This window comes from Sus scrofa, chromosome 13, assembly GCF_000003025.6.
Source record: "Sus scrofa isolate TJ Tabasco breed Duroc chromosome 13, Sscrofa11.1, whole genome shotgun sequence".
Classification (NCBI taxonomy): domain Eukaryota; kingdom Metazoa; phylum Chordata; class Mammalia; order Artiodactyla; family Suidae; genus Sus; species Sus scrofa.
The window spans coordinates 12,605,708-12,631,347 of NC_010455.5; the positions used below are offsets into that span (position 1 = coordinate 12,605,708).

General features: G+C 38.4%; 1 protein-coding gene across 3 annotated transcripts in view; it reads right to left on the reverse strand.

Moving 5' to 3' along the window:
- Positions 10,857-25,640, reverse strand: part of NGLY1 (N-glycanase 1) — a 67,074-nt gene continuing 52,290 nt past the window's right edge. For 2 of the 3 annotated variants that reach the window (XM_021071437.1, XM_013981422.2), the window contains exons 10-12: positions 20,499-20,684; positions 12,412-12,589; positions 10,857-11,890 (exon numbers count right to left, since the gene is read on the reverse strand). In XM_021071437.1, coding sequence (XP_020927096.1) covers positions 11,715-11,890; positions 12,412-12,589; positions 20,499-20,684 — 540 coding nt within the window. In that variant the 3' untranslated portion in view covers positions 10,857-11,714. The remainder of the gene's footprint in view (positions 11,891-12,411; positions 12,590-20,498; positions 20,685-25,640) is intronic. The other variant, XM_021071438.1, reaches the window with a different exon arrangement.

Here is a 25,640-nt window from a genome sequence, read left to right on the forward strand (position 1 = left end):
AACCTAGGAGTTCCCAGATTTCCTAGTGTTTAGAATTTGTGTTTTCACTGCTGTGGAACTGAGACCCCACATCAACCTACAGCACACCCACAGCCAAAAAGTAAATAAATAAATAAAGGAAAAAAAAATTAAAAAGAAAATAACTTAAAAGTATAGTTCCTTAGTTATGATTCAAGAGTAACTCACATTTTGGAAGCCAATCACATAGTTTCTTTATCAGGCATTCAAAACTTCTTAAAAACTTACCATGAGCCAGGAATTAAATGTGTAGGGAATCAGGGGCAAGTTGGAACTGGGTATTGATCTGATGAAATGAATGTTTGTTTGTTTGTTTTTGTCTTTTTGTCTTTTTGCCTTTGGTAGGGCGCCTCCGCAGCATATGGAGGTTCCCAGGCTAGGGTCCAATTGGAGCTGCCGCCACCGGCCTACGCCAGAGCCACAGCAACACAGGATCCAAGGCACATCTGCGACCTACACCACCGCTCACGGCAATGCCAGATCCTTAACCCACTGAGCAAGGCCTGGGATCGAACCCGCAACCTCATGGTTCCTAGTCGGATTTGTTAACCACTGCGCCAGGATGGGAACTCTGAAATGAATGTTTTAGAAATATCACTATCACATTAGCAGTGATATATGGAATATCTTGGAAAAAGCAGAGACCAGAGGCACAGGAACCAATTAGGAAGGGATGAGGGCTGGGTCCTGTTGTGGGATTGGAAAAGAATATGTGCAAGAGAGAAATGTTTTAAAGGAATAACCAACAAAAAGGACTTGGAGTTCCTGTCATGGCTCAACAGTAATGAACCCCGCTAGGATCCATGAGGACACGGGTTTGATCCCTGGCCTCGATCTATGGGTCAGAGATCTGGTGTTGCCGTGAGCTGTGGTGTAGGTTGCAGATGCAGCTCAGATCCCACATTACTGTGGCTGTGGCCTAGGCCAGCAGCTGTAGCTCCCATTTTGACCCCCTTAGGTTATGCTGCAGAGTGTGGCCCTAAAAAGCAAAAAACACCATGAGGGACTCAAAATTTCATAATAAATTGGTATTATTGATAGAAATAGGAAAGGTGAGAAAGGAAAACATTTGGAGATAAGGAGGTGGATTTGTAGATGGGATAGAATTAGTTTAAGATGATGTTGGCTCATCCAAATGATTACCGAATTGATTTAATTAACTATGAAATCCAAAGTACATGTAATTCCTTCCCAAAGGTGCCTACCATAATTTATGCAGTGATTACTTTTGAAAGAAACAATCTATTGCTTATATTTTTTATGCATTTACCTTCTCTTAATTGATAGTGATCTGGTACAGCATCTCTTACAGAAGGCTGAGATTTAACTGATCTTTGAAACCTTATTTTCTTCCACAATGAACTTTGTCTGCATCTTATCAATTTACAGTCAAGAGGTTCAAACGTCACACATACTGGCAGCTTGTCGGGAAGTTGGGGTCTACACCTGTGCTGCATAACAGTGAGTTAATTACAGCATGTCATTCCCTTTAAAATGGCTCATGGCTCCATGTGGATCTCTGAACTCTAAGAATAAGAGCCTCCACCTCTATGCTCTGTTGTACACAGGCCAAAGCTCCAGGACCACCAGGCCTATACTCAGCCATCAGGCTCTCTGTTAATCTGACTTCCTCTTCAAAATTACTGTCATCCTACAATGCCAAACATATCTGCCACACATAACAGAAGTTCTTTCCAATTCTTATAATGTTCATCTGTTACATGAGGATAAGCAATGAAATTGTGTTTTGTTCTATATACATAAGTAAGTAGGAAACAAGAAGTCTAGAATATGGTATGTTTGATGTTCTATATTTTGAGACTAGTCAGTAAATTTGAGGCTCAGATTTTAAAAAATATCTCATTACCAATTACATCTGTACCAAAAAATCTGGCTGATTTTTTTTTTTGGGGGGGGGGGAGCTGTGCCTGTGGCATGCAGAATTTTTCAGGTCAGAGACTGAACCTGAGCCACAGCAGTGACAATGCTGGATCCTTAACCTGCTGAGCCACCAGGAACTCCAAAATCTGGCTGATTTAATTTATATTAGAGTAAATAAAAAATGTCTTTTTATTTAATCTTATTTTTTTTATCGTTGCATCCGTGACATATGGAAGTTTCTGGGCAAGGGACTGAATCTAAGCCACAGCTGTGGCAACCCAGGATACTTCAACCCACTGCACCTGGCTGGGAATGGAACCCATGCCTCCCAGGGACTCAAGCTGCTACAATCAGATTCTTAAGCCACTGCACCACAGTGAGAACTCTTTAAAATGTCTTTTTAAAATTTCTGCTTAAATATTTTCTCCCCTAACGGTATTAGTCCTGTGCTGAGGAGCCGAATAGCTTCTTAAAGGCTGTGCTGGTACCCTCAGTTTCCATTAGAGTGCTCAGTATATGGGAGATGTTCAGTCAGGAGGAATGAAGTGTTTGCAGTGGTTGCAATGAATTGGTTACATCTTGAAGATGTTTCTAAAAGTATGGGAAACTAGACAGATCGGTATCACCTCAGGACATGTTGCTGGTATTTTGATTTTTTTTAGGGGGGATATTTGCTAAGAGATATTTTTTCATGTACCTCTTCCTCTTAAAAAATTTGGCAAGAATAAAAACCAAACTAAGCAAATCATTAAAAAATCCAAGATATTAGTTGCTTCAAATTACAATGCATTTGTATTACTATGCCATCATAAAAGTGGAAAACATATTATGATTCACAAACAAATTATGAAACATGATGTGTAATGAAATTCTACTTTAGAAAAAAAAGATAAACTTTAAAATTTGGGTCCATATTTATATAGACATATTCACTTGTATGTGTAATATAGTAAAAATGATATAAAAGAATTTATTTATAAAACAGAAACAAACTCACAGATTTTAATATCAAACTTGGTTATCAAAGGGGAAACTGTTGAGGGGAGGGATAAATTAGGAGGATGGGAGTAACATATACACATTACTATATATAAAAATAGATAGTCTCCCAAGGCAACAGAAATTGAAACAAAAATAAACTAATAGGACCTAATCAAACTGACAAGCTTTTGCATAGCAAAGAAAACCATAAAAAAAAAAAGACAACCTATGGAATGGGAGAAAATCCTTTCAAACAATGCAACTGACAAGGGCTTAATCTCTAAAATATACAAACAATTTATACAACTCAACAGCCAAAAAAAACCCAAAAACCAAAAACCAAAAAAATCAACAACCCAATCAAAAAATGGGCAAAAGACCTGAATAGACTTTTTTCTAAAGAAGATATACAGATGGCCTACAGGCACATGAAAAAATGATCAACATTACTAATTATTAGAGAAATGCAAATCAAAACTACAGTGATGTACCACCCCACACCACTCAGGAATGGCCATCACTTATAAGTCAACAAGTAACAAACGCTGGAGAGTGTGTGGAGAAAAGGGTACTCTTCTTCACTGTTGGTGGGAATGTAAATTGGCACAACCACTATGGAAAACAGTATGGAGGTACCTCAGAAAACGAAATACAAAGCTACCACATGACCCAGCAATCCCACTCCTGGGCATATATCTGGACAAAACTTTCATTCGAAAAATACATGCACCCCCATGTTCAGTGCAGCACTATTCACAATAGCAGGACATACAAATAACCTAAATGTCCACTGACAGATGAATGGATTAAGAAGATGTGATATACATACACAATGGAATACCACTCAGCCATAAGAAGAACAAAATAATGCCATTTGCAGCAACATGGATGGAACTAGAGACTCATACTAAGTGAAGTAAGTCAGCAAGAGAAAGACAAATACCATATGATATTACTTATATCTGGAACCCAATATATAGCACAAATGAACCTATATACAGAAAAGAAACAAACTCATGGATATGGAGAACAGAGTTGTGGTTGCCAAGGGGGAGGGGGAGGGAGTGGGATGGGCTGGGGTTAGTAGATGCAAAGTATTGCATTTGGAATGGATAAGCATTGAGATCCTATTGTATAGCACATGGAACTATATCTAGTCATTTGTGATGGCACATGATAGAGGATAATGTGAGAAAAAGAATGTATATATATATATATATATTTATATCTATATATGTATGACTGGGTCACTTCTCTATACAGCAGAAACTGACAGAAGATTATAAATCAACTATAATAGAAAAAATAAAAATCTTAAAAAAAATAGATGACTAACAAGGACCTACTGTACAGCACAAGGAAATATACTCAATACTTTGGAATAACCTACATGGCCTCAACCCCAGGATTTTGACTTAAAATCTCCTACAAGAGGCCTGGAGACCTGCATTTTAAGCAAGACCCTCAGAAAGTGTAATACAGTCCTTACTCTGGGAAACACTGCCCAAAACATCCTATGCTCTTTGTGAGTCTCTCCAAGTACACGAGAGAAATCGCAGAAATATCCAATACACAGCTTGTGACGTCTTCTTTTTTCTATTTATATATTCCCATTGTGATACACTCACTAATAGTTTAAAGTAGGAATTATTTCATAAATAGTATAATTTAATCTGTGGGCAATTCCTTCTGCAGTGAGTGAAATCAAAATTATACTTTATTTTTCAGAAAATGGGCCTTAAACACATTCAAACTAAGAAAAATAATTAAATTGTATTCACAAAGCCAAATGAAAAGTCTCTCCCAAATATCACGATTTATGAATTATGATATGGAGAGTCCGAGAACTCAAATGTAGGCTATTACCATTGTCCTACTGAAAACACGTTTTTAAAGCAGTGATTATTTAACATGTATACCTGTTTGGTAACAAGGCATTCCTGCAGCTCCCTGGGCACATGGGGCTGGGAGTATTCTACACAGAGTGGATATAAGGGAGGAGGGCCACCTGCCTCTGGCTGGCGAGTGGGACAGCACAGGAACCTCTGGGTAGAGGCCTATGCCCATACATCTGAACAAGAAAAAATGGTACTTAGGTTTGCACTGTGCCTTTTGGGCAACTCCTCCACCACCTGATGTTTATAGGGTAATAGTATTTTATTAAGAAAAATACCTTATTTTTCCTTGGTGGCAAAGATGTGCGACACAATAGCATGAACATTTGGTACTAACTCTCCTTATCCAATGAGGTGATTTGACTCCAGCCAACATCACAATGCTCTCTTTTTCAGCCATGAATTTTCGAAATTCAACTACTTCATGATTCATTTTACAAAGTTTTCCTGCCATCCTTCTCCCTTAGCATTTAATCTCTTTCAAATTTAAGTTTACAACTACAAGAGCTTTGATGGTTTCATATTTATTAAGTGAAGATCAAAGGCCTTCTTTGCTGCTTTTAGTCATTTACATCTGCAAGAGATAACATTTCAGATGACAGTTTTTCTTTTCACCAAAAAATTTAGGATGAGAATGCCTTCATTTTCAAGCATTTATTTTTCTCTAAGTCTAAATGTTCTCCAAATTATAAGCATACTGCCATCATACATGGAATTTCATTCAGTGTTATATTTCAAGAACACCAGGAATTCAATACACCATTCTCTACTGCCACCAGATAGAGATTTGTCCCTGTTCTTCCTATAAAGCCCCTCTCCTAGTAAGACTGGTTTTGGGGCTCATCAAAAGGTGTAAGTCAAAGGTTGTTATTTTCCTAAATAGGCCTTATAGAGATGATGACTTTTTGTGGTGTTATGCTTTTTTGTTTGACAAAGATTGTCCACATACTTAACAAAGATGGATCACAAGTGGATAAAAACATAGATCAGGCAAAATATCCAAACAGGCAATCACAGAGCAGGGCAGCCAAATGACCAATAAATGTAAAAGGATATGCTCACTCACCCATCATCAGAAAAACGCAAAGTAAAGCAACAAAATACCATTTCACACATATCATAACGGCAAAGTTTAGTCAATGGGAATGTAAGTTGGTGCAGCCATTATGGAAGAGTATCCAGGTTCCTTAAGAAAACTAAATATAGATCTACCATATGATCCAGCAATCCCACTCCTGGGCATAAATCCAGAGAAAAACATAATTTGAAAAGATACATGCACCCCAATGTTCATTGCAGCACTATTTACAATAGCCAAGACATGGAAGCAATCTAAATATCCATTGATGGATGAAAAGATAAAGCTGTTGTAAATATTACTCAGCTATAAAAAAGAATGAAATAATGCTATTTGCAGCAATATGGGTGTAACTACAGATTATCACACTATGTGAAGTCACAGGAAGACAAACATCATGATATCATTTATATGTGGAATCTAAAAAAAGTTTCAAATTAAAGAGACTCACAGACATAGGTAACAAACTTATGGTAACCCAAGGGGAAAGGTGGGGCGAGGGATAAATTAGGAATTTGGAACTAACATATACACACTACTACAAATAAAACAGATAACCAAAAAGGACCTGCTATACATCACAGGAAACTATATTCATTATCTTGTAATAACCTATATAGAAAAGCATTTTAAAAAAGTATATATGTGTATGTGTATGTATAACTGAGTCACTTCGCTGTATACCTGAAAATATCACAATATTGTAAATCAACTATACTTCAAAAATTATAAAATTTAACAATAATTTAACAACAAAAATTATAAAATTTAACTCCAGGGTATGGAGAAGCAGGAATTGGAGTAAAATACCAACTTGGCTCTGAACATCTTGGAGAAAAATTGGCAATAAATTTGAAAATATACATATCCAGTGAGTCAGTAACTCTATATCTAGGAATATATCCTAGAGAAACTGCACTTTTCCACACAGAAACACAGATAGCATTTGTTATAATTGCAATAATAACTGCTTGTAATAAACTCTGAGGACAAGCCAAATATCCATCAGGTTGGTAAGGGAGAAATAAATTGTGATGCCATTAAATGATGGAATGAGTACAGCAATTAAGATAATTAAGATATATATGTATCAACATGGATATAGAAAATGACTGAAAAAGGAAATTATTGAACAGTATGTACTATTTATAATACTATTTATGTAGATTTGAAACTATATGATCAATATTATATATTAGTAGATATATGTACATAGTAAAAGTGGAAAAAAAATACAATGAATAACCTCTAGGTTCCTGATTGTAGGTGCGTGTGGGGGAGGAGGAGGAGGAGTGGTCTGAAGAGGGTCCACAGCGGCTTCAACTCCATAGGTGCCGTTTGGATTTTCCTTAGCAGATGAAGCAAATAAAACAAAATGTTAATACATTTGCTTTTTTTTTTTTTTTTTTTTTTTTTTTTTTTTTGTCTTTTTGCCATTTCTTGGGCCCCTCCTGTGGCATATGGAGGTTCCCAGGCTAGGGATGAATCGGAGCTGTAGCTGCCAGCCTACGCCAGAGCCACAACAACGCGGGATCCGAGCCGCGTCTGCAACCTACACCACAGCTCACAGCAACGCCGGATCGTTAACCCACTGAGCAAGGCAGGGACCGAACCCGCAACCTCATGGTTCCTAGTCGGATTCGTTAGCCACTGCGCCACGACGGAAACTCCAATACATTTCACTTTTGGGTGGAGAGTACGTCAGTTTTTGTTAAATCATTCTTTGTACGTCCCTGTATTTAAAAAAAAAAAATTCTTTAGTGAAATATTGGTGTTCCCTTGTGGCTCAGACAGTTAAGGACCTGGGGTTGTCACTTCAGTGGCTCAGGTTGCTGCTGTGGCATGGGTTGGATCTCTGGCCCCAGAAACTTTGTTTGTTGTGGGCGCAAATTTTATTTATTTATTTATTTTAATTAACAAGTAGGGAGCTCCCACTGTGGCTTAGCAGTAATGAACCTGACTAGTATCCTTGAGGATGTGGGTTTGGTCCCTGGCCTCACTCAGTGGGTTAAGGATCTGGAGTTGCCATAAACTGTGGCATAATTTGCAGACGTGGCTTGGGTCCTGTGTCGCTGTGGTGTAGGCTGGCAGCTGCAGCTCTGGCTGGACCCCTAGCCTGGGAGCTTCCATGTGCAACAGATTCAGCCCTAAATAGCAAATAATAATAAAAATAAAAAATTTAAAAAAAAAAAATTAACGAGTAACAGGAGGGGATAACTGGGAAAAAAACTACAGTTACTAATCCATAGTGAGAGTGCTCTGATGGGACTGGCCACTCTGTAGTGATATTTACAAAGCATTCCAAAAAACTGTTCATGACAAGGATCCAAAGACAGCTATAGGAACTGAGCTTTGCCTCACAGAACACTCAAAGAAGTTGGGGATTATAGAAATAAAAATATAAAAATTAAGTCTCCTACACTTTGTATTTGGTACAGAAATAATCCCTACCACCTTAAGCAACTTGCAAATGGATTCTAAGTTCCTAAAAATTCAAAGAACCTCTCCTCAAGCTATTCAACATAGCAAATTATCTTGCTCTAAGTAATTTGTAATATAAAGCAATTAGTTGAAACGACTAAAACATGTAAATAAAATAGTACACTCCTTTAGGGCAGTCACAAACTCCATCACATACAGGCAGATAACTTCTATGAGTAAAGTGACTGTAGGTAAAAACAAATTAATTTGTAAATAAAGCCATGCAATCCATTACTCTAACTTATAATCTTGGTAAACATGGGAACAGAAGAATATTTCTCTAAGGAGGAAGGTAGTTTGAGTATTACTGCAAACAGTGACTGGTGCTAGGCTGCAGCAGCAGAACTGGGGCAGAGTTTGGGTTGATGGTGACCGTGCCCCTTATAATGGGGATGCAGGTCCTGCCTTAAAGAAAGTGCAGCTGCTAGGCAGTCTCCACTGACTGCTGTCATTGTGTATACAGAAGCTAAAATCCTGATTTTGTGCTATATCTGTGAACATGATTTTAAACTGCTGGTTGAATAAGACTGGAGACATCCCAAAGGTGAACTACCTTGAAGTGAAAGGAATATTATGTACTTGTAGAGAGGCCTAGGAACTTTCACATGTTGTGGATATGGCCAAAAAATCTTTCATTCAATAAAAATAAAAAATTTCTTTGTAAAAAATACTCAGAAAAAAAAAAATTCCTAAGTTCCAAAAAGCAAAGCTTGAATTTGCCTCATGCCAGCAACTATATATATAGCATCTACATTGTATCAGGTACTATGAGCATTCTAGAAATGATTATGATTCTAGAGATGAGCCTTCTAGAGATGATCTAGTATGAGAGGATGTGTGTAGGTTTTGTGCAAATACTACAGTTTTCTAAAAGGGACTTGAGCATCCTTGGATTCTAGTGTCTGTGGAGAGTCCTGGAACAAATCCCCTGTAGATAGTGAGCGATGACTGTTTTATATATAGAACATTTGAATAACAAACAAAACTGGCTAATGAACTTAATTGTAACCAAGGAAATGGAAGTTAAAATTAGATGTTTTTCACCCCTCAGATCAGCAAAAAGAGCAGTGCTCATTTAATTGATTATCCTACTTTGGACTGCAGTAACAAATTACATAGACTGGGGCTTGAACAACAAACGTTTCTCACAGTTGTGGAAGCTGGAAGCCTGAGATCAGGCCGGGTTCCTAGTTAAGACCTTCCCCTCTTCCTGGCTGGGGGATGGCCTCGTCCATTGTTCTCACTGCTGGGGTGAGTGAGAGGAAGCAAGCCACCTTCTCCTCTCCTAAGTGCATTAATCCCCTGCATGAAGGCTCCACCCTCATGACCTAATTATCTCCCAAAGGCCCCCACCTCCTAGTACCATCAGATTGGGGGTTAGGATTTCAACATATGAATTTGGGGAGGGGGGTACATAAACATTCAGTCCATAACAGTAATCTAACAGTTTAATGCTGTATAAATAAATAACTCTTAAAATGACTTTAGAAAAAAAATCAGAGCTTCCTTGTGGCCTAGTAGTTAAGGATCTGGTATTGTCACTGCAGTAGTGTGGGTTTGAATCCCTGGCCTGGGAACTTTCACATGTTGTGGATGTGGAGAAAAAAAAAATTCCAGATGACTGCTATACAAAGGGTAGCTGATATTAGGCCAGTTTATTGAGGGGATCTGTGTACTGTTAGCCCTGCTTTGCCTCAGTTACTTTTGCCTTACTAGTTTATCGTCACTAAGCTGTACATATAATTGAGAATTGCTTTGTCTCATAATTCTGTACTATTTCCAAACCTGTCTGCAAAATAAAGTATCAATTAACATGCGCCAGGCACACTGAAGTTGAAACTCTCACAGAACACATTTCAGGAAAAGTGTGCAACTAGTTTTCAACACTTCAACTCTATAAAAAAAAGGACACCTGAACTTTAATTACATTTCTACTTAAAGCCTTAGTAAAAATTAGAATGTTTCATTTTCAGAGATAAATTATATTCAGTTTATTTCAAATATCATAAGACTGCTTGTCGAGCTCCAGGTGTTCTCATGAAGAATGCTGGTCCACTTGATGATCCAAATACTCACCGTGCCAAAACCAGTTGCTTTAAGACAGGTAAGAGTCAAGTCTCTCCAATTTTATGTATTTGGCCACTATATGATGCTGTAATTAAGAGTTTGAGAGTGCCAGAAACTTTCTAATATCAAGACATTGATAAATTTAGATGCCCAAGCTATTTTTCTTTTAAATGTAACTTTTTAGCAAGAAAGTGGTCCTCAACAGGGTTGACTACAATTGAAACAAAACTATAAGACCTTTGTTTCAGAATGTTAGTACATATTTGATAATGCATATAAATGTATTACTGAGTTGCACAGGGTGAGAATGTCTAAGAATGTGCTTTTCTTGTCCGAAGAGTTGAGAACTCACTTTGCAGAATGTCACAAAGGCATGCAGAGGATGGAGCTGCGGTCATCTCCATCACTGCCTCCCTGCGGGTGCTATGACAACACTTTTCCACACAAAGACTCAATAAATGTTCACTAAATTTAATTGGAGAGGTTCTAGGGAACACACACACAAACTCTTGATACACTATGTAAATTCTGAATAATATAGTTACATAGTTTCAAAGTCAAGAATAAACATTTTTTAAAAAAGAATAAACATTTTACTCAATGAGGTAGATAAAAATACTCAAAAGTAAACTCCAAAGTAAAGCACTTTCTGAAGTGTCCACATATTATGGTTTTATAACTTATCTGTAACTTTATGCTAAATGTTTTCATAATTCATCTCAAGTGGATTCTAATGTTTAGCATACTTATGATTTTTATTTAAACAAAGTAACCACTAAAAAGATATAAAGCAAAATAATTCATTTTATTTCTTAAATGCCTACATATTTACAATCATAAAAATTTTCATGCATTATAACTTATGAGAGAGCACACTTTCACATTTATTAAAAATTTAAAAACTTAGGAAATCTATTTCAATCACTTATGGAGAAATTAATCTGATCAGAAACTGTCAAATTACTATTATTAGCTTAAGATTTCATCATAATCACAAATAGCCTTAATCATAAATACCTTCATTTTACTTTCAAAACCATACTTACAATTTTTAGATTAAAATCTCATAATGGGGCAGTAAGACTTTACTCCAAATTATAGTCACATATGGAAGGGAGCTTTTAATTCAAGGTGTCATTATGGTCCATAGTATAAAGATATATTTTCATGAACATTACATGATGGAGAGCCAACAAGGAAATACACTAGTACAGGGTAGCAAACTGCCAACTAAGCATGCACAGAACCAACAGATTACTTTAGAACATGCTAAGTTCTTGATTATTGCCAGCTTTTCCATAATGTTCAGATCCTCAAAGGTCAATGAATTTTATAATTATCTCCAAACAATTTTCTTCATGGTCATTTAAGCTTTGTCTAAACAGCTGGGTGTGTTGCCAAGCAACACCACCATCTCCTCCGCTTAATTCTGCTTCCAAAATAACTTCAGTGGCACCAGAAAAATCATGATAGGAGTGAAGAGTTTTATCTGTCAGAAGAAAAAAAAAAATTCACTTTGCTTTTGGTAAGAACATAAAGACAGTGTTTTGGAATGTATTTTATATACCTGCCTTATAGGTAAAAATCAACCCTCAAAAATAAATACAAATTAGAGCTTCTGCTATGGTGCAGTGGGTTAAGGCTCCTGTGTTGCTGCAGTTGTGGCACAGGTAACAGCTGTGGCTTGGATTTGATCCTTAGCCCAGGAACTTACATATGCCATGGGTGCATCCATAAAAAGAAAAATACATACATACATACAGAATATTCTTTATGGAGGAAATGCTTTCTCTGAAAAAGAAATGATTTTTCTCTTTCCCTTTCTGTTTCACAATAAAAAACATAAGTCCTGCTATTACAATGAGCTTGTACAGTTTTTAACTTGAACAATTTTTACTGCAATAGTATGAATAACTCTTAGGTAAGAAAACTCTGACTATATCGCAAACAAGTACAATTACTTTTCAGAGTCTTAAACACACTTCATGATTTAATTCTCCAAATGCTTACCGCCTGTCAGTTCCACTTGTGCTGTATCAGATCGCAGTTTCCACTGTACTGTTCCAGTCTCAAAGGTCTGACTACTTGTCCTAATGGAAATGCTATCTACTTTCAGACCAACTGACCCACATTCAAACTTCCAGGAAATGTAAGCATAAGACGATCCTTCCTTTCGGGCTAAATACACCTATAATGTAAGAGGGGTAAAAGGAACTGTCAGAAATAATGAAACAGCATAGAAGCACATACAAAGTCTTACTGTCACAGGTACTATGCATGAATGGTTATTACAATCCTAATTTTTCCCCATTGAAAATATTTTTTTCATTTTATTAGCGATTTTTCCTATAGCATCTTTTCTAAGGATGAAAGATATCTGAGTACAGGTGCCTCAGTAAGCATAGCCCTGAGGCTGCATGCTAACCAAATTTTGGCAAATTATATTCTCTTTTAAATTAATACATATAGCTACTTAAAATGAACTTTATGATGAATCCTGGTGGAAATGAAAGGTCCTTTTAAATGCAATTATCTTTTCTAACTCAATTTTCAGACACTTTCCTAGAATGAGATGGGCCATTTCCTCTAAAATCAAGCAAATAGTTCAGTCACTGCTGAGTAAGAGTGATGGTTTAAAGGTAATATCCACATTACCTGCTCACCTCTCTAAACAGCAGGCTCCCCATGCCTTCGTCATCCCTGCCCTACCCACTTTAAATGTCCTATTGAGGCATCCAAGCTTACTGGCTGCCTCCAGCCCATCTCCTTTCATAGTTTCATCTACACTCAAAACATGAAAACTGACATCCACTGCCTTGGTCTTTCACAGGTAACTGCACTCACCCAGGCTCAAGTCCCTAAGAATCTGACTCTTTAATCATTTATCCCTAATGTTCAAACCCATGCACTTCTTTGAACTAAGTCTTACAAACAAAAACAAAAACCAACTTTCTCATTTATATTGCACTTACCACTACACTCAGGACTTTACACTCATCTTTCTGCAATTGCCTAATAAAAATCCTACTTCCTTCATATTGTTTGCCTGGTCTGGAACATACAACAAGTACCTGCCTCTTGCATTAAATCCAAACTCTTAGTTTTCATGGTCCTTCAGAATTTCATCCCACCTTGACTGCCAGTACTCCCTTACCCAAATGTAACTTTCTTTTCTTTTTTTTTTTTTTTTTTTGGCTTTGTAGGGCTGCACCCACAGCATATGGATGTTCCCAGGCTAGGGGTCGAACTGGAGCTACTGCTGCTGGCCTATGCCACAGCCACGCAATGCCAGATCCTTAACCCACTGAGCGAGGCCAGGGATCAAACCCGCAACCACATGGTTCCTAGTCAGATTCGTTTCTGCTGTGCCAGACGGGACCTCCAAATGTAACTATTTAAATACAAGGTGCACTTGTACTATCTAACTTAACCAAACCATAAACTCTCTGATGGCACAGGCTGATTTATGGGATTTAATAAACAGTATTTAAGTATTAGGAATCAGCACAAGCATGCACACATTCTTCCCGAAATACCTATTCTACTTCTCAGGAGCAAATAGCTGAAAGTAACACATGAAACACATCTGCCATGGGGACATCCTACTCTGTGCCATTCTAGTCTGCAGTCATCAAGTAAAAAGTCAATCACTGCTAATATTCTATTCATATTCTATGCCATTTGGCAACCTATAGCTAGTTTTCTTCCAGGTTAAATGTCAGCTAATTTAATTTGAATCTTTAGAATCACTGAGCCATAAAGGACTCACTCTCCAAGGAAAATGACTTAATCTCCTTAGATATGTCTAATTGCCACTGCTGTCTGTGTACAAGCTTAGATGAGTGCCTGCCCCACTCAAGCCCAGCAACCCCACCCCTACCACACACTCATCACAGCTGTCTGTCCCAAAACCCAGGGCTTAGGGCTGCACTAATACACCTGGGGAGCTGTTAGTTTCACCTCTGCTAAGCTACTGGGCATCAAGGGATTACCCAACACTTAATTACTCCTCTGAAGGAGTGGTTAGTAACAGGGGTGTCTGGAAAAGATGAGCCAAACAGAGGGGTTACTGGAAGAACGGTGGTTGGAAGAAATTAAAAGATTGTAGGAAAGTAATCTTAAACGATAAATAAGTACATTTAAATTTATATCTCAATATATGTCTTCCATGTCTTGTGTGTTTTCAGAGCTCAATAGTTTCAAATGTCCCCCCCTAAAAGTGTGGGCATAAAATATGATAGGCTGAAGTCAGGTTAACTTCACATTTCTAGTTTAACCCAACTACTGCCTCGATTATATCAGGTAAGTCTTAGCCTGAACTGTTTTTAAGGGTCATAGAAGGTTTAAAATAGCTGTTGAACATGTCTGAGAATTGCTTTCTCTTAAGATTAACATTTTTAAGTCCTAAAGGTATTAAATTAGTTTTTACCTCCAAAAAGTTAAAAGATAAGATGGAATTCATTGCTGAATTCTTATATGCTTAAATAAAACTTTACATGTTATGTGAGCAATAAAAGCTCTCAGGCTAATGAAACAGCATATGGAGATAAAACAGACCCTATTTATGTTGAAAATTCATGTAATCTTTTGATGACAGTCCATTTTGTCTACAGCATTTTTTTTTTTTTTTTGGTTTGCTACTTTTTAAATTATTCATTTATTTATTATTTTGCTTTTTAGGGCCTCACTTGCAGCATATGGAGGTTCCCAGCCTCGTGGCTGAATTAGAGCTGTAGCTGCTGGCCTATACCATAGCCATAGCAGTGCAGGATCTGGGCCGTGTCTGCAACCTACACCACAGCTCATGACAACTCCAGATCCTTAACCCACGAGCGAGGCCAGGGATCAAATCTGCAATCTCATGGTTCCTAGTTGGATTCCTTTCCACTGCGCCACGACAGGAACTCCCATATCATTTTAACCAACTTACTGAACTCAGCGTTTTTGGAGGTGGTAGGATGTTACCAAAATATGTATACTCAGTTTGGTAATTTGAAATGTACCAAAACAACAGGAGTTACATAAACCTCCAACTGTGGTCCCATCTAGGTATAAAACCAATAGAACCAGTAATTTATTTAGGAGGAAAAAAAATTATAACCTCTCAAATAGTCAACTGTTTGCTCTAAAGGGGGGAAAAACTTTTTTTTGTAACTGTTGATTGTTCATAACATCTTGATTTATCTTAAACAAATGTTTGCCTGTTGGCTTTTTAAATTCATAGGTAGATCCCTTCCTAGCACCTGTAAGGACAAAACGGCACACCACAATCTGTGTGCACTGGCATAACACCTGTGCATCTGTGGTTTCAGGTCTAAGTTACACTGCTCATAACTTACACAGATGAAACTCGTCCTTTGGGGTGTGGCTGTGACCACTATTCAAGACTCAACACAAGTGGAACATCACCCTTCTTTCTGTACTTCACATTCTCAGGAAGATCTTCACTTAAAGATTTTCTATTCATGTGCCAGACTAGTCAGTCTGCTGCTACGGTCTCCTGGAGGCCATTCTTTACTGTACGGATTGAAGCTGTTCTTGAGAATGCTTTTAAAACTAATATTCTGCTGAGGCGCCAAGATGAACTCTAAGTAAATCCACCATACAGCAGACACCATGCAGTCATTCCCACAGATCTCCAGCAGTGCAGCTATATTTCTAGAATTTTTAACGCAGTGCTGGTAGACTGTTCTTGCTCATGTATTTTATCTTCGGTTTTTCCATTTGCTCATTGAAGTCCAACTCAGGTGTTCCCACTCTACTTAAATCCTTCTAGACTATGCTTCCCATTTATTCCCTTTGCAGCCTCTGGATCACTAGGGTGAGCATGTTCTTCCTTTGCCTGAACTCCTGCCTGGCTTCCTATTGGGTCACTGTGAGGTCATCAAAGGCCCTGGGGCCTGACAACTAACTGTTCACCCCTCTGGTCTTATTTCCCACTTGTTTTCCCTCATACGCTCTACTACTTCCTCTTCTCTACACGTGCCAGATGTTCCTCACTTTGGTGCGTTTGCACACACTACCTCTCATGCCCACATCCTGTCCCCACTCTGAGACCTCTCCCTCTGTTACATCCTCCAAAAGCCCACTCAGATAATCGCTTCTTCTGCAAGGTCTCTCTGACTCGAGACAGTGGCTCTTCCTTCCATCTCACACACAGACCATATCCTTCCAGCACTCACCTCACTAATATCAACAGTTGGCCCATGTGTCTTCCACCTACACAAGTCCATGCTCCCTTGGGTTTGTCTTACTCACTTACCATTACATCTAAGTGCCGAGCATGTCAGCTGAATGACTGAGTGAATCAATTCTGGACATAATGCCACGCACCAAAAGTGCTAAAATGACTCTAGTGACAAAGGGAATGATAAAACTGCTCAAAAATGCAAAGTTTCTAAAAACATTCAAGGGACACAGTCTGAACAAAGAGAGAGTACCTATGGTGGCTCAACATAGCCCAAGGGTGGTGCAGAATTTATGCCATATACATGCAATCATTCTTTTTCATACCCATCAATCTCTACTAATACCTTTACTATGCGCTATAATGTAAGAATATTGAGAGTACCAAAGTGACCAGAAATATCAAGGGGTCTGCCCAGGAAACATTTACAGTCTAGTAGGAGAGAGGCAGATCTCTTCTCACACATATTAGAACACAGGTCAGGAAGGGGATACAGAGCGTGCAGTGAGTCAGGCAAGGGGAAAAAGGAGCCAGCTGGCTAAGACCAGAAGGGATGAGGCTTACACCAATTTCTAAGGATAAGAATAAGTTAATCTAACAAAAGGCAAAGAAAAGAGACTCTGTGGAGAGGGGGAGCAGGGCAGGGCAGCTTCAAAGCAGAGAGCAAGTGAGGAGCCTGTGCAAGGCCAGGGCACAGACGAGATTTGAACTGCTTTTTTTCTTACCCTAAGTTTACTCAGTAGCAAATGGGATTTTTTTGTCTTATCAGGACCACATCCATGACATATAGAGGTTCTCAGGCTAGGAGTTGAATCAGAGCTGTAGCCGCTGGCCTCCACCACAGCGACAGCAACATGGGCTCTGAGCCATGTCTGCAACCTGCAGCTCAAGGTAACACCAGAGCCTTAACCACTGAGCAAGGCTAGGATTGAACTTGAATCCTCATGGGTTTGTTAACCACTGAGCCACGATGGGAACTCCTTCATTTATGGTATTTTGAAAATTTTTTTTGGCTACAGTGTGGAGGACATCTTTGAAGGGACCAAGACAATGCAGATGGATGAGTCAGGAAGCTGTTAACACCGCTTTTGTCAGGGAGTTCTTACTGTGGCTCAGTGGGTTATGAACCCAACTGGTATCTACGAGGATGCGGGTTTGATCCCTGGCCTCACTCAGTGCATTAAGGATCTAGCTTTGCTGTGGCTGTGGTGTAGGCTGGCAGCTGCAGGTCCAATTCAGTCCCTAGCCTGGGGCCTCCATATGCCATAGGTGTGGCCCTAAAAAGAAAAAAACACATCACTTTTATCAAAGTGTTATTACTTGCCTCCTAACAAGTAGACTCCTGATTTAGCTTTTTATACTCCCTTCAAATTCATACACTCCTGAACAATGTATCTGCTAAGCAGTAAAATTTAGTTCTTCTCTCTGCTCCTGGGAGACTACCTGCTTGAGAGGGTAAGAATCTATTCTAAATGTCCAGGCTGGAGATACTGAGGAAAGGTGTGGTGCAAAACAAACTCCTACTTTATAGTGGATTTAGAGACTCCCTAATTGGGGGCATCCTAGAACATAACTGATAATACTAACTTAGGTGAAAATTTCACATTTTAATGGCAATATATTACTTCAGAGTTATTTATTTTTTCCCCTGTTGTTGGTAAAGTTTTTTTTTTTTTTAATTGTTATTTCCCAATAAGAGTTATTTTTACTAGTCTCTACAAGTGTAGTCACAATTCTGGTACTTTTCATTTAATACTAAATATTTTAACTGGAAATGGAGTCATTAAGCTTTTTTTAATTTAAGGTACCCTTTGTAAAAGTATTGAAGGCAGAAACTTTACTTGAGTAGGCACCTGTGTTGTAGGAATGGCCCTCACACCTCATCTACATTATTTAAAGCCTCCTCATACAATATACCCTTTGCACCCCACATGCTGCCCTGTAGCTCCCCTGCTTACAAACACCTACTCAGAACACCTACTCTTCTCTCCATGTCCAGTATTACCTGCTCTGTGGGGCTTTGCCTAGCTCCCATGCCAGGGCTACTTATCCACACCCCGTGTTGCTATAGCAACGTGCTGATGTCCTTATCATAGCACTCAGCATTGTGGCCAAGACGGCTAAGCTTTAGCGTCCTCTGTTAGATTGTGAGGGCAGAAACAGCATCTTCATGTTCTTACCATGCAGCTGATGACAGGCAGCGCCTGGCAGGACAGGCACTCAGTACTGGTTTGCAGATGAACAAACGCATGAACAGGACCAAGAATAAGCCGTAGACTAGACCTATTCTTCAGCACATCACTGTTTTCTCCAACAGGACTACAGTTAGAAAGGTGTCATGCTTTTTTCACTAGTTCAGCAAGCACAGACTAGTCCTTGGATAAATACCGTGTCTATCCTATCTGCTTTCTGTTCAGAGAGATTTTTTATTTTTATTTTATTTTTTTGCTTTTTAGGACCACACCCACGGCATATGGAGGTTCCCAGGCTAGCGGTAGAATCAGAGCTACAGCTGCCAGCCTACACCACGCCACAGCAATGCCAGATCTGAGCCACGTCTGTGACCTACACCACAGCTCATGGCAATACCAGATCCTTAACCCACTGAGTGAGGCCAGGGATCGAACCTGCAACCTCATGGTTCCTGGTCAGATTCGTTTCTTCTGCACCATGATGGGAACTACCTGTTCAAAGTAATTTTTAAGGTAAAGATAGTCTTCCAGAAAATCATCCTCTCTTATCAACCAGATAGTCAATTACAGATACACACATCTTGAAATTTTAACTCTTATCTTGTTTTATATGCCCTTCTTTAACCGAAGAAGAAAATTCCTATATCTACAATCTCAATAATCCTATAAATTATTCTTGGCTTAATGCAAAAAAGATAGTCAAAATAAGCACCAAGATAAGTTTAGAGCCAAAACCTATGGGGAACAAAACAGAAAGAAAGGACTTTATCTTTGAATGTCTCCAGTCTGATCAGTTCCTAGCACAAGATAAGGATGCTCCTAAACACCAGCAGCTCAATCTGTGACCTTTTTTAAAAAATTTATGTATTTATTTATTTATTGGCTGTGCCCATGGCAAGCAGAAATTTCCGGGCAGGGACTGAACCTGTGCCACAGCAGTACAAAACAAGATCCTAAACCCACTGCACCACCAGGGAACTCTCTGTGCCTCACTTTTTAAAACTACTGGGGTATGTCTTACCAGGGAACAACTTCCCTTCTCACTCTTCACTTGGTGAGTTCATTCACTCCAATGAAATTTACTGACAATGTGGTAGGTCTGCTGAAGTTATGTGAGTAGCTCTGAGCTTATTTTCCCTGTCTGTCTAAGGGGTAGGGCAGTTTAAAAGCAAATCTTATTGTTACAGATGACATGTGACAACAATGTACAAGCTGCTATAATGAGCTACTACAGTCCTAGCATCCCTTTCTTTCTTTAAGACACAGAGACAAAGTAACCAATATTGCTACATGATCATCCACATTCTTATGAAAGGAAAGCACGGGAGATGGTTGGCTCTTGGGACTGTAGACTAAATCTGCCATAGTCCCTAACAGTTTGCCTTTCAGTAGGCAATCAATATATACCCATGAAGGAACTGGATAACAACATACTCTATATATTTACGTAAAAACTTGCCATAAGGTTGGTCATAGACTTATTTTTCCCCATAAAAGAACTAAATCCTGCCTCTTTGATGAAAATGGATACTTCCTTGATATAAACACACAAACTTCTAAAGGACTTTTGATTAAATGTTGGGAGCAGGATTTTCTTTTACAAGTTTAGAGATTACTAAAAGTAATTTTGGTATCATTTTTTACATTACACACAGCTGAAAAATGAAGTCCATGGTTTAATCAATGACTAGGTTTTAAACAGTTTCATGCATTGTTACCATGTTCCAGTCTGTTTCAACTTTTCTGAATATGGATTCCATTTTCCACACACCATTCTCCCATCCATCAAGAATTCGGTTATTACTTGAAACTCGGACATAATGATTTTTTACAGTATTGTAGCAAAGGTGGAGCTGCTTAGAAATCTTCTCTTCTTCAGAGGGGATGAACAGGATTTCTTTACTCTTAAAAGAAAGCAGAATTAGTTTTCAACATAATAGAAAATAGCTACACAAAAGAGGTACTCCTATGTATAGTGGTTAAGAGGTTTCTTCAACTTCAAAATGAAAAATTGGTGCTATTGAAAAATTTGGGAAACATTTTATAGGTTAAATATGATCAGTGCAATGCTAAGCACCGAACATTACTAGACAGAAAACAAGAAATAAAAAATGTAGCTCTGACTTATACTTTTGTGATTCTGTGTCAACAAGAATTCAGTTCCACCCCTACCACCACCACCTTAAACTGGACTATTGTAATTGCTTCCTAAATTGACTCTCAGCTTTCAACTCCCTCTCTCTCTCTCTCTTTTTTTTTTTTTTTTTGGTCTTTTTAGGGCCACATCCATGGCATATGGAGATTCTCAGGCTAGGGGTCAAATTGGAACTGTAGCCACCGGCCTACACCCCAGCCACGGCAATGCTGGATCTGAGCCCCATCTGCAACCTACACCACAGGTCATGGCAAAGCTGGATCCTTAACCCACTGAGCGAGGTCAGGGATCAGACCTGAATCCTTGTGGATACTAGTCGAATGGGAACTCCCTAGCTTTCAAGACTTAAGCACTCCACATAGCAATGAAAGGGACTGTTAAAAATGTGAAGTGGGATACATCACTTTCTTGCTTATCTCATTCCACTGACTTCCTACAGTGCTGCAACTCTAACCCCTACACGGCAGTCCCCTGCCTGCTTCTTCCACCAGGTCTCACTTCACTCTTCCCTTCTACCTCTACACTCCTACAATGTTACTTTTCCCTTAGTTACTTAAAAGTGCCCAGCTTGTTCCTGCCTTGGGGCCTTGACACAAGCCCTTCCCTCTGTTTGGAATGCTGCTTTCTACTTGCCATATGCTTGACTGTTTCTCATTCTTTGGGCCTTAGCTAAAAGCCATTTTACCAGTATCCTTTCCTGATAACTGAAGCTAGGAGGTACAGCTGCAAACAGTTTTCTGCACCTGTGAAATCTGCTACAAAAGCTCATGTTTCACCTTAAAATTCCATACAAATTTTGCATTCTATTACAAAATAAATCAATGTTTACTTTAATGTAAAAGAGTCCCCTGAAATCGCTGAGTGAATCTAAAGCTTGAGAAAGACGATATCCTACATCTTTATGTGCCACTGTCACAGTGTCCCCTCTTCCTTAAACATGAGCACAGCAGCGCTGTGGGTCAGGTAACTCCTCCTGGCAGGGGCTGCCCTGTGCACTGCAGGTTGTCTGGCAGCATCCCTGGCCTCCACCCACCAGATGCCAGTGGTATCTCTCCTCTCAGATGAAGCACCCTGAATGTCCCCAGATGTTGCCAAATGTCTCCTTGGAAGGCAAAATTATCTACCACTGAGAACCATGCTCTAGTCTGTGCCAACATCTTGCTTTTTACTAATTAATCAAGATAGTAGGTAAACCATTTTTTGTTAAACATTGGGAACTAGATATCAAATAATACAAAAACTTGAAATGTATAAGAATCAATATGTACAACATAAAACATCTTAGAGATAGAAAGATAAATTTATAAATGTAAGAATAAAAAGATAATTCCTTAGATTTGTGAATATTACTGCCAAGAAGATAAGGTTAAAAAAAAAGCAGCTTATTATTTTTAGAAGATGACTTTCTAACTATGAATTATGCTTAACTTTAGAATAAGCACGTAACAATACTTTCCCATTCTTCTCTTCTTTATCAAAGATATTGAGAGTGCTGACATAAACCAAATGGAATTAAGATTTTAAATTAACACTATCTACTATTTTACCAAGTATAACTAATTATCAAATGGAAAAGAAAAATGTGTTGTTGAACATATCATTTATAACAATATTTCACAAATGCTTTAAAATCTAAGATTAAGATAAAAATTTTCTTTCTGAAAATGGTATCACCAATGTTTCTTTTTTCACTTGACTTCAAGGTATAGTTCCCTAATTTTTTAGCACAGACACTTAATCCATGGCCCTACTATGGTCTCCAGAAATTTAGAAATTAAAAATTTTTTCAAAAGGGAAAACAATATGGGTATATGACCCAAATCATATTTTTAAAGTTTAATCAACTTATGTGCCATGCAAGAGGAAGCACACTCGTCCATAAAAAGAAAATGAAGACTTAAATACTCATGTTTTAAATTGAACACAGCTGTGAATTACATTAGCTCTTTTCAATGGGCTTCATTTAGATTTATACTTGTAACTTGTGCTGTATCAGCAGTGATCTGAATTATTTGTTGAATTTAGATCTTATAATTCTATGGCTGAATCAACACTTCTAGTGCTAAAGATGATGGGATAGATGAAAAAATAAAGTTTATCAGGGATAATTCATCCCTTTGGGACATACTCCTTTATTAGAGAAATAAGTTGTAACAATGGCAAATTTAGAAAAAGCAGATATAGGAGTTCCCATCATGGTGCAGCAGACACGAATTCGACTAGCAACCATGAGGTTGTGGGTTTGATCCCTGGCCTCACTCAGTGGGTTAAGGATCCGGCGTTGCCGTAAGCTGTGGTGGAGGTCACAGACGTGGCTCAGATCCTGCATTGCTGTGGCTGTGGCATAGGCTGGCAGCCGTAGCTCCAATTTGACCTCTAGCCTGGGAACCTCCATATGCAGTGGGTACAGCCCTAAAAAAAAGCAAAACAAATAAACAAGTAGAAAAAGTAAGATATGAAACAGTTTTGAACTGTTTGATATTGCTATTGTGACGGATTATTTTCCTTTCAAGCATTTTTCATTACATATCTTCTTAGATATTTATATTAAATCCCTTCTAGTGAGTCAATTTTAAGGTCACTAAGGGCTAAGGACAGTCTATTGTATTAATGTCCATTACAGAGCACATTGCTTTTCAGCTAGCTCCTAACTCTAGAAATTATATTTCCATTGTTCATTATTTAATTTGGGGAGATTAATCAAGGGATTATATCTTAGAATAAGTCTGACCACATAATAGTACTCATACCAATAACAATTTCTAGCCAAAACCGGATGTATGCAAGTATGTGATAAGAAATAAACACGTTCATTAGCTGAACTACCTAGATTCTATTTTTTTCCCACTGTACTTTACAGCATTTTCATAGCACCGAATACGACTTCACAAAAGAGGATATCCAAAATTTTAAAGAACAGACATTCTACTTCATTAGTAAGCATCAACATGCAAATTTAAAACCACAATCTACTATATACCATCCAGAAACATTAACATGAAAAAGATAAGAAACTACGAAGATGTAGGAAAATCTCATTTAATTGTAGGGAGAGTGTAAACTGGCATAACCACTTTAGAAAATTGTTTGGCAGCATTGCTAAAGCTGAACATACTCCATGTATGTATGTATGAACAGCCTACTACTCTGTGATCCAGCTATTCAGCTCCTAAATATGTACCTATCTAAAACACACATACACATTTACTGAAAATATGTCTGTGTATCTTCACAGCAGCACAATTTTTTTTGCCATGTCCACACCATGCAGAAGTTCCTGGGCCAGGGATTGAACCTGCACCACAGCGGTGACAAGAGTGGATCCTTAACCCATCAGGCCACTAGGGAACTCTACAATTTTTTTAAAAATTGAAGTATAGTTGATATTGTGTTAGTTTCAGGTATAATGCAAAGTGATTCAGTTATACATATTCTTTTCCAGATTTTTTTATATTATAGGTTATTATAAGATATTAATATAGTTCCCTGTGCTATACAGTGGGTCCTTATTGGTTATCCATTTTATGTACAGTAATGGATCTCTTAATCCCACATTCCTAACTTATGGTCCTGCTTCCCCTTTGTGTAACCGTTTGTTTTCTATTTTTGTCTGTTTTGTAAATAGATTCATTTGTATCTTTATTTATTTATTTATTTATTTGATTTGATTTTATTTTTTGTCTTTTTGCTATTTCTTTGGGCCGCTCCTGCGGCATATGGAGCTTCCCAGGCTAGGGGTCGAATCGGAGCTGTAGCCACCGGCCTACGCCAGAGCCACAGCAACGCGGGATCCGAGCCGCTTCTGCAACCTACACCGCAGCTCACGGCAACGCCGGATCACTAACCCACTGAGCAGGGGCAGGGACTGAACCCGCAACCTCATGGTTCCTAGTCGGATTCGTTAACCACTGCGCCACGACGGGAACTCCGAGTATCTTTTTTTATATCCTACATATACATAATATCATATGGTATTTGCCCTTCTCTTTCTGACTTACTTCACTTAGTATGATAATGTCTAGTTGCATCCATGTTGCTGCAAATAGCATTATTTCATTTTTCTATGCTGAGTAATATTCCATTGTACATACGCACATTTTTTTTTTTTCTTTTCCTTTTTATGGCTGTACCTGCAGCATATGAAAGTTCTTGGGCCAGGGGTCAAATTGGAGCTGCAGCTGGAGCCTATGCCATGGCAATGGCAACACCAGATCCGAACCATATCTGCAAACTCTGCCAGAGCTTGTGGCATGCCAGCTTCTTAACCCACTGAGCCAAGCCAGAGACTGAACCCACATCCTCACAGAGACAATACTGGGTTCTTTACCCACTGAGCCATAATGTGAACTCTTAATCCACATCCTCTTAATCCATTCATCTGTTGATAGATATTTAGGTTGTTTCTATATCTTGGCTATTGGGAATAGCAGAGTAGCATCATTTTTAACCAAAACTGACAAACAACCCAAGTACCCAATACTACCATGGATAAATCATAGTATATTTACACAGTGGAATATTATATAGCAATGAGAATAAATTATTACAAACATGCAGCAACAAGCATGAATCTAAGTAATGTTAAAAGAAAGAAATCATCAATAAGAGTATATTCGATAAGATTTCATTTACATAAAGAACAGATAAAACTAGTCCATGATGTTAAAAGCCAGGACAATGGTCACTCTGGGGGTGAAAGGCACTG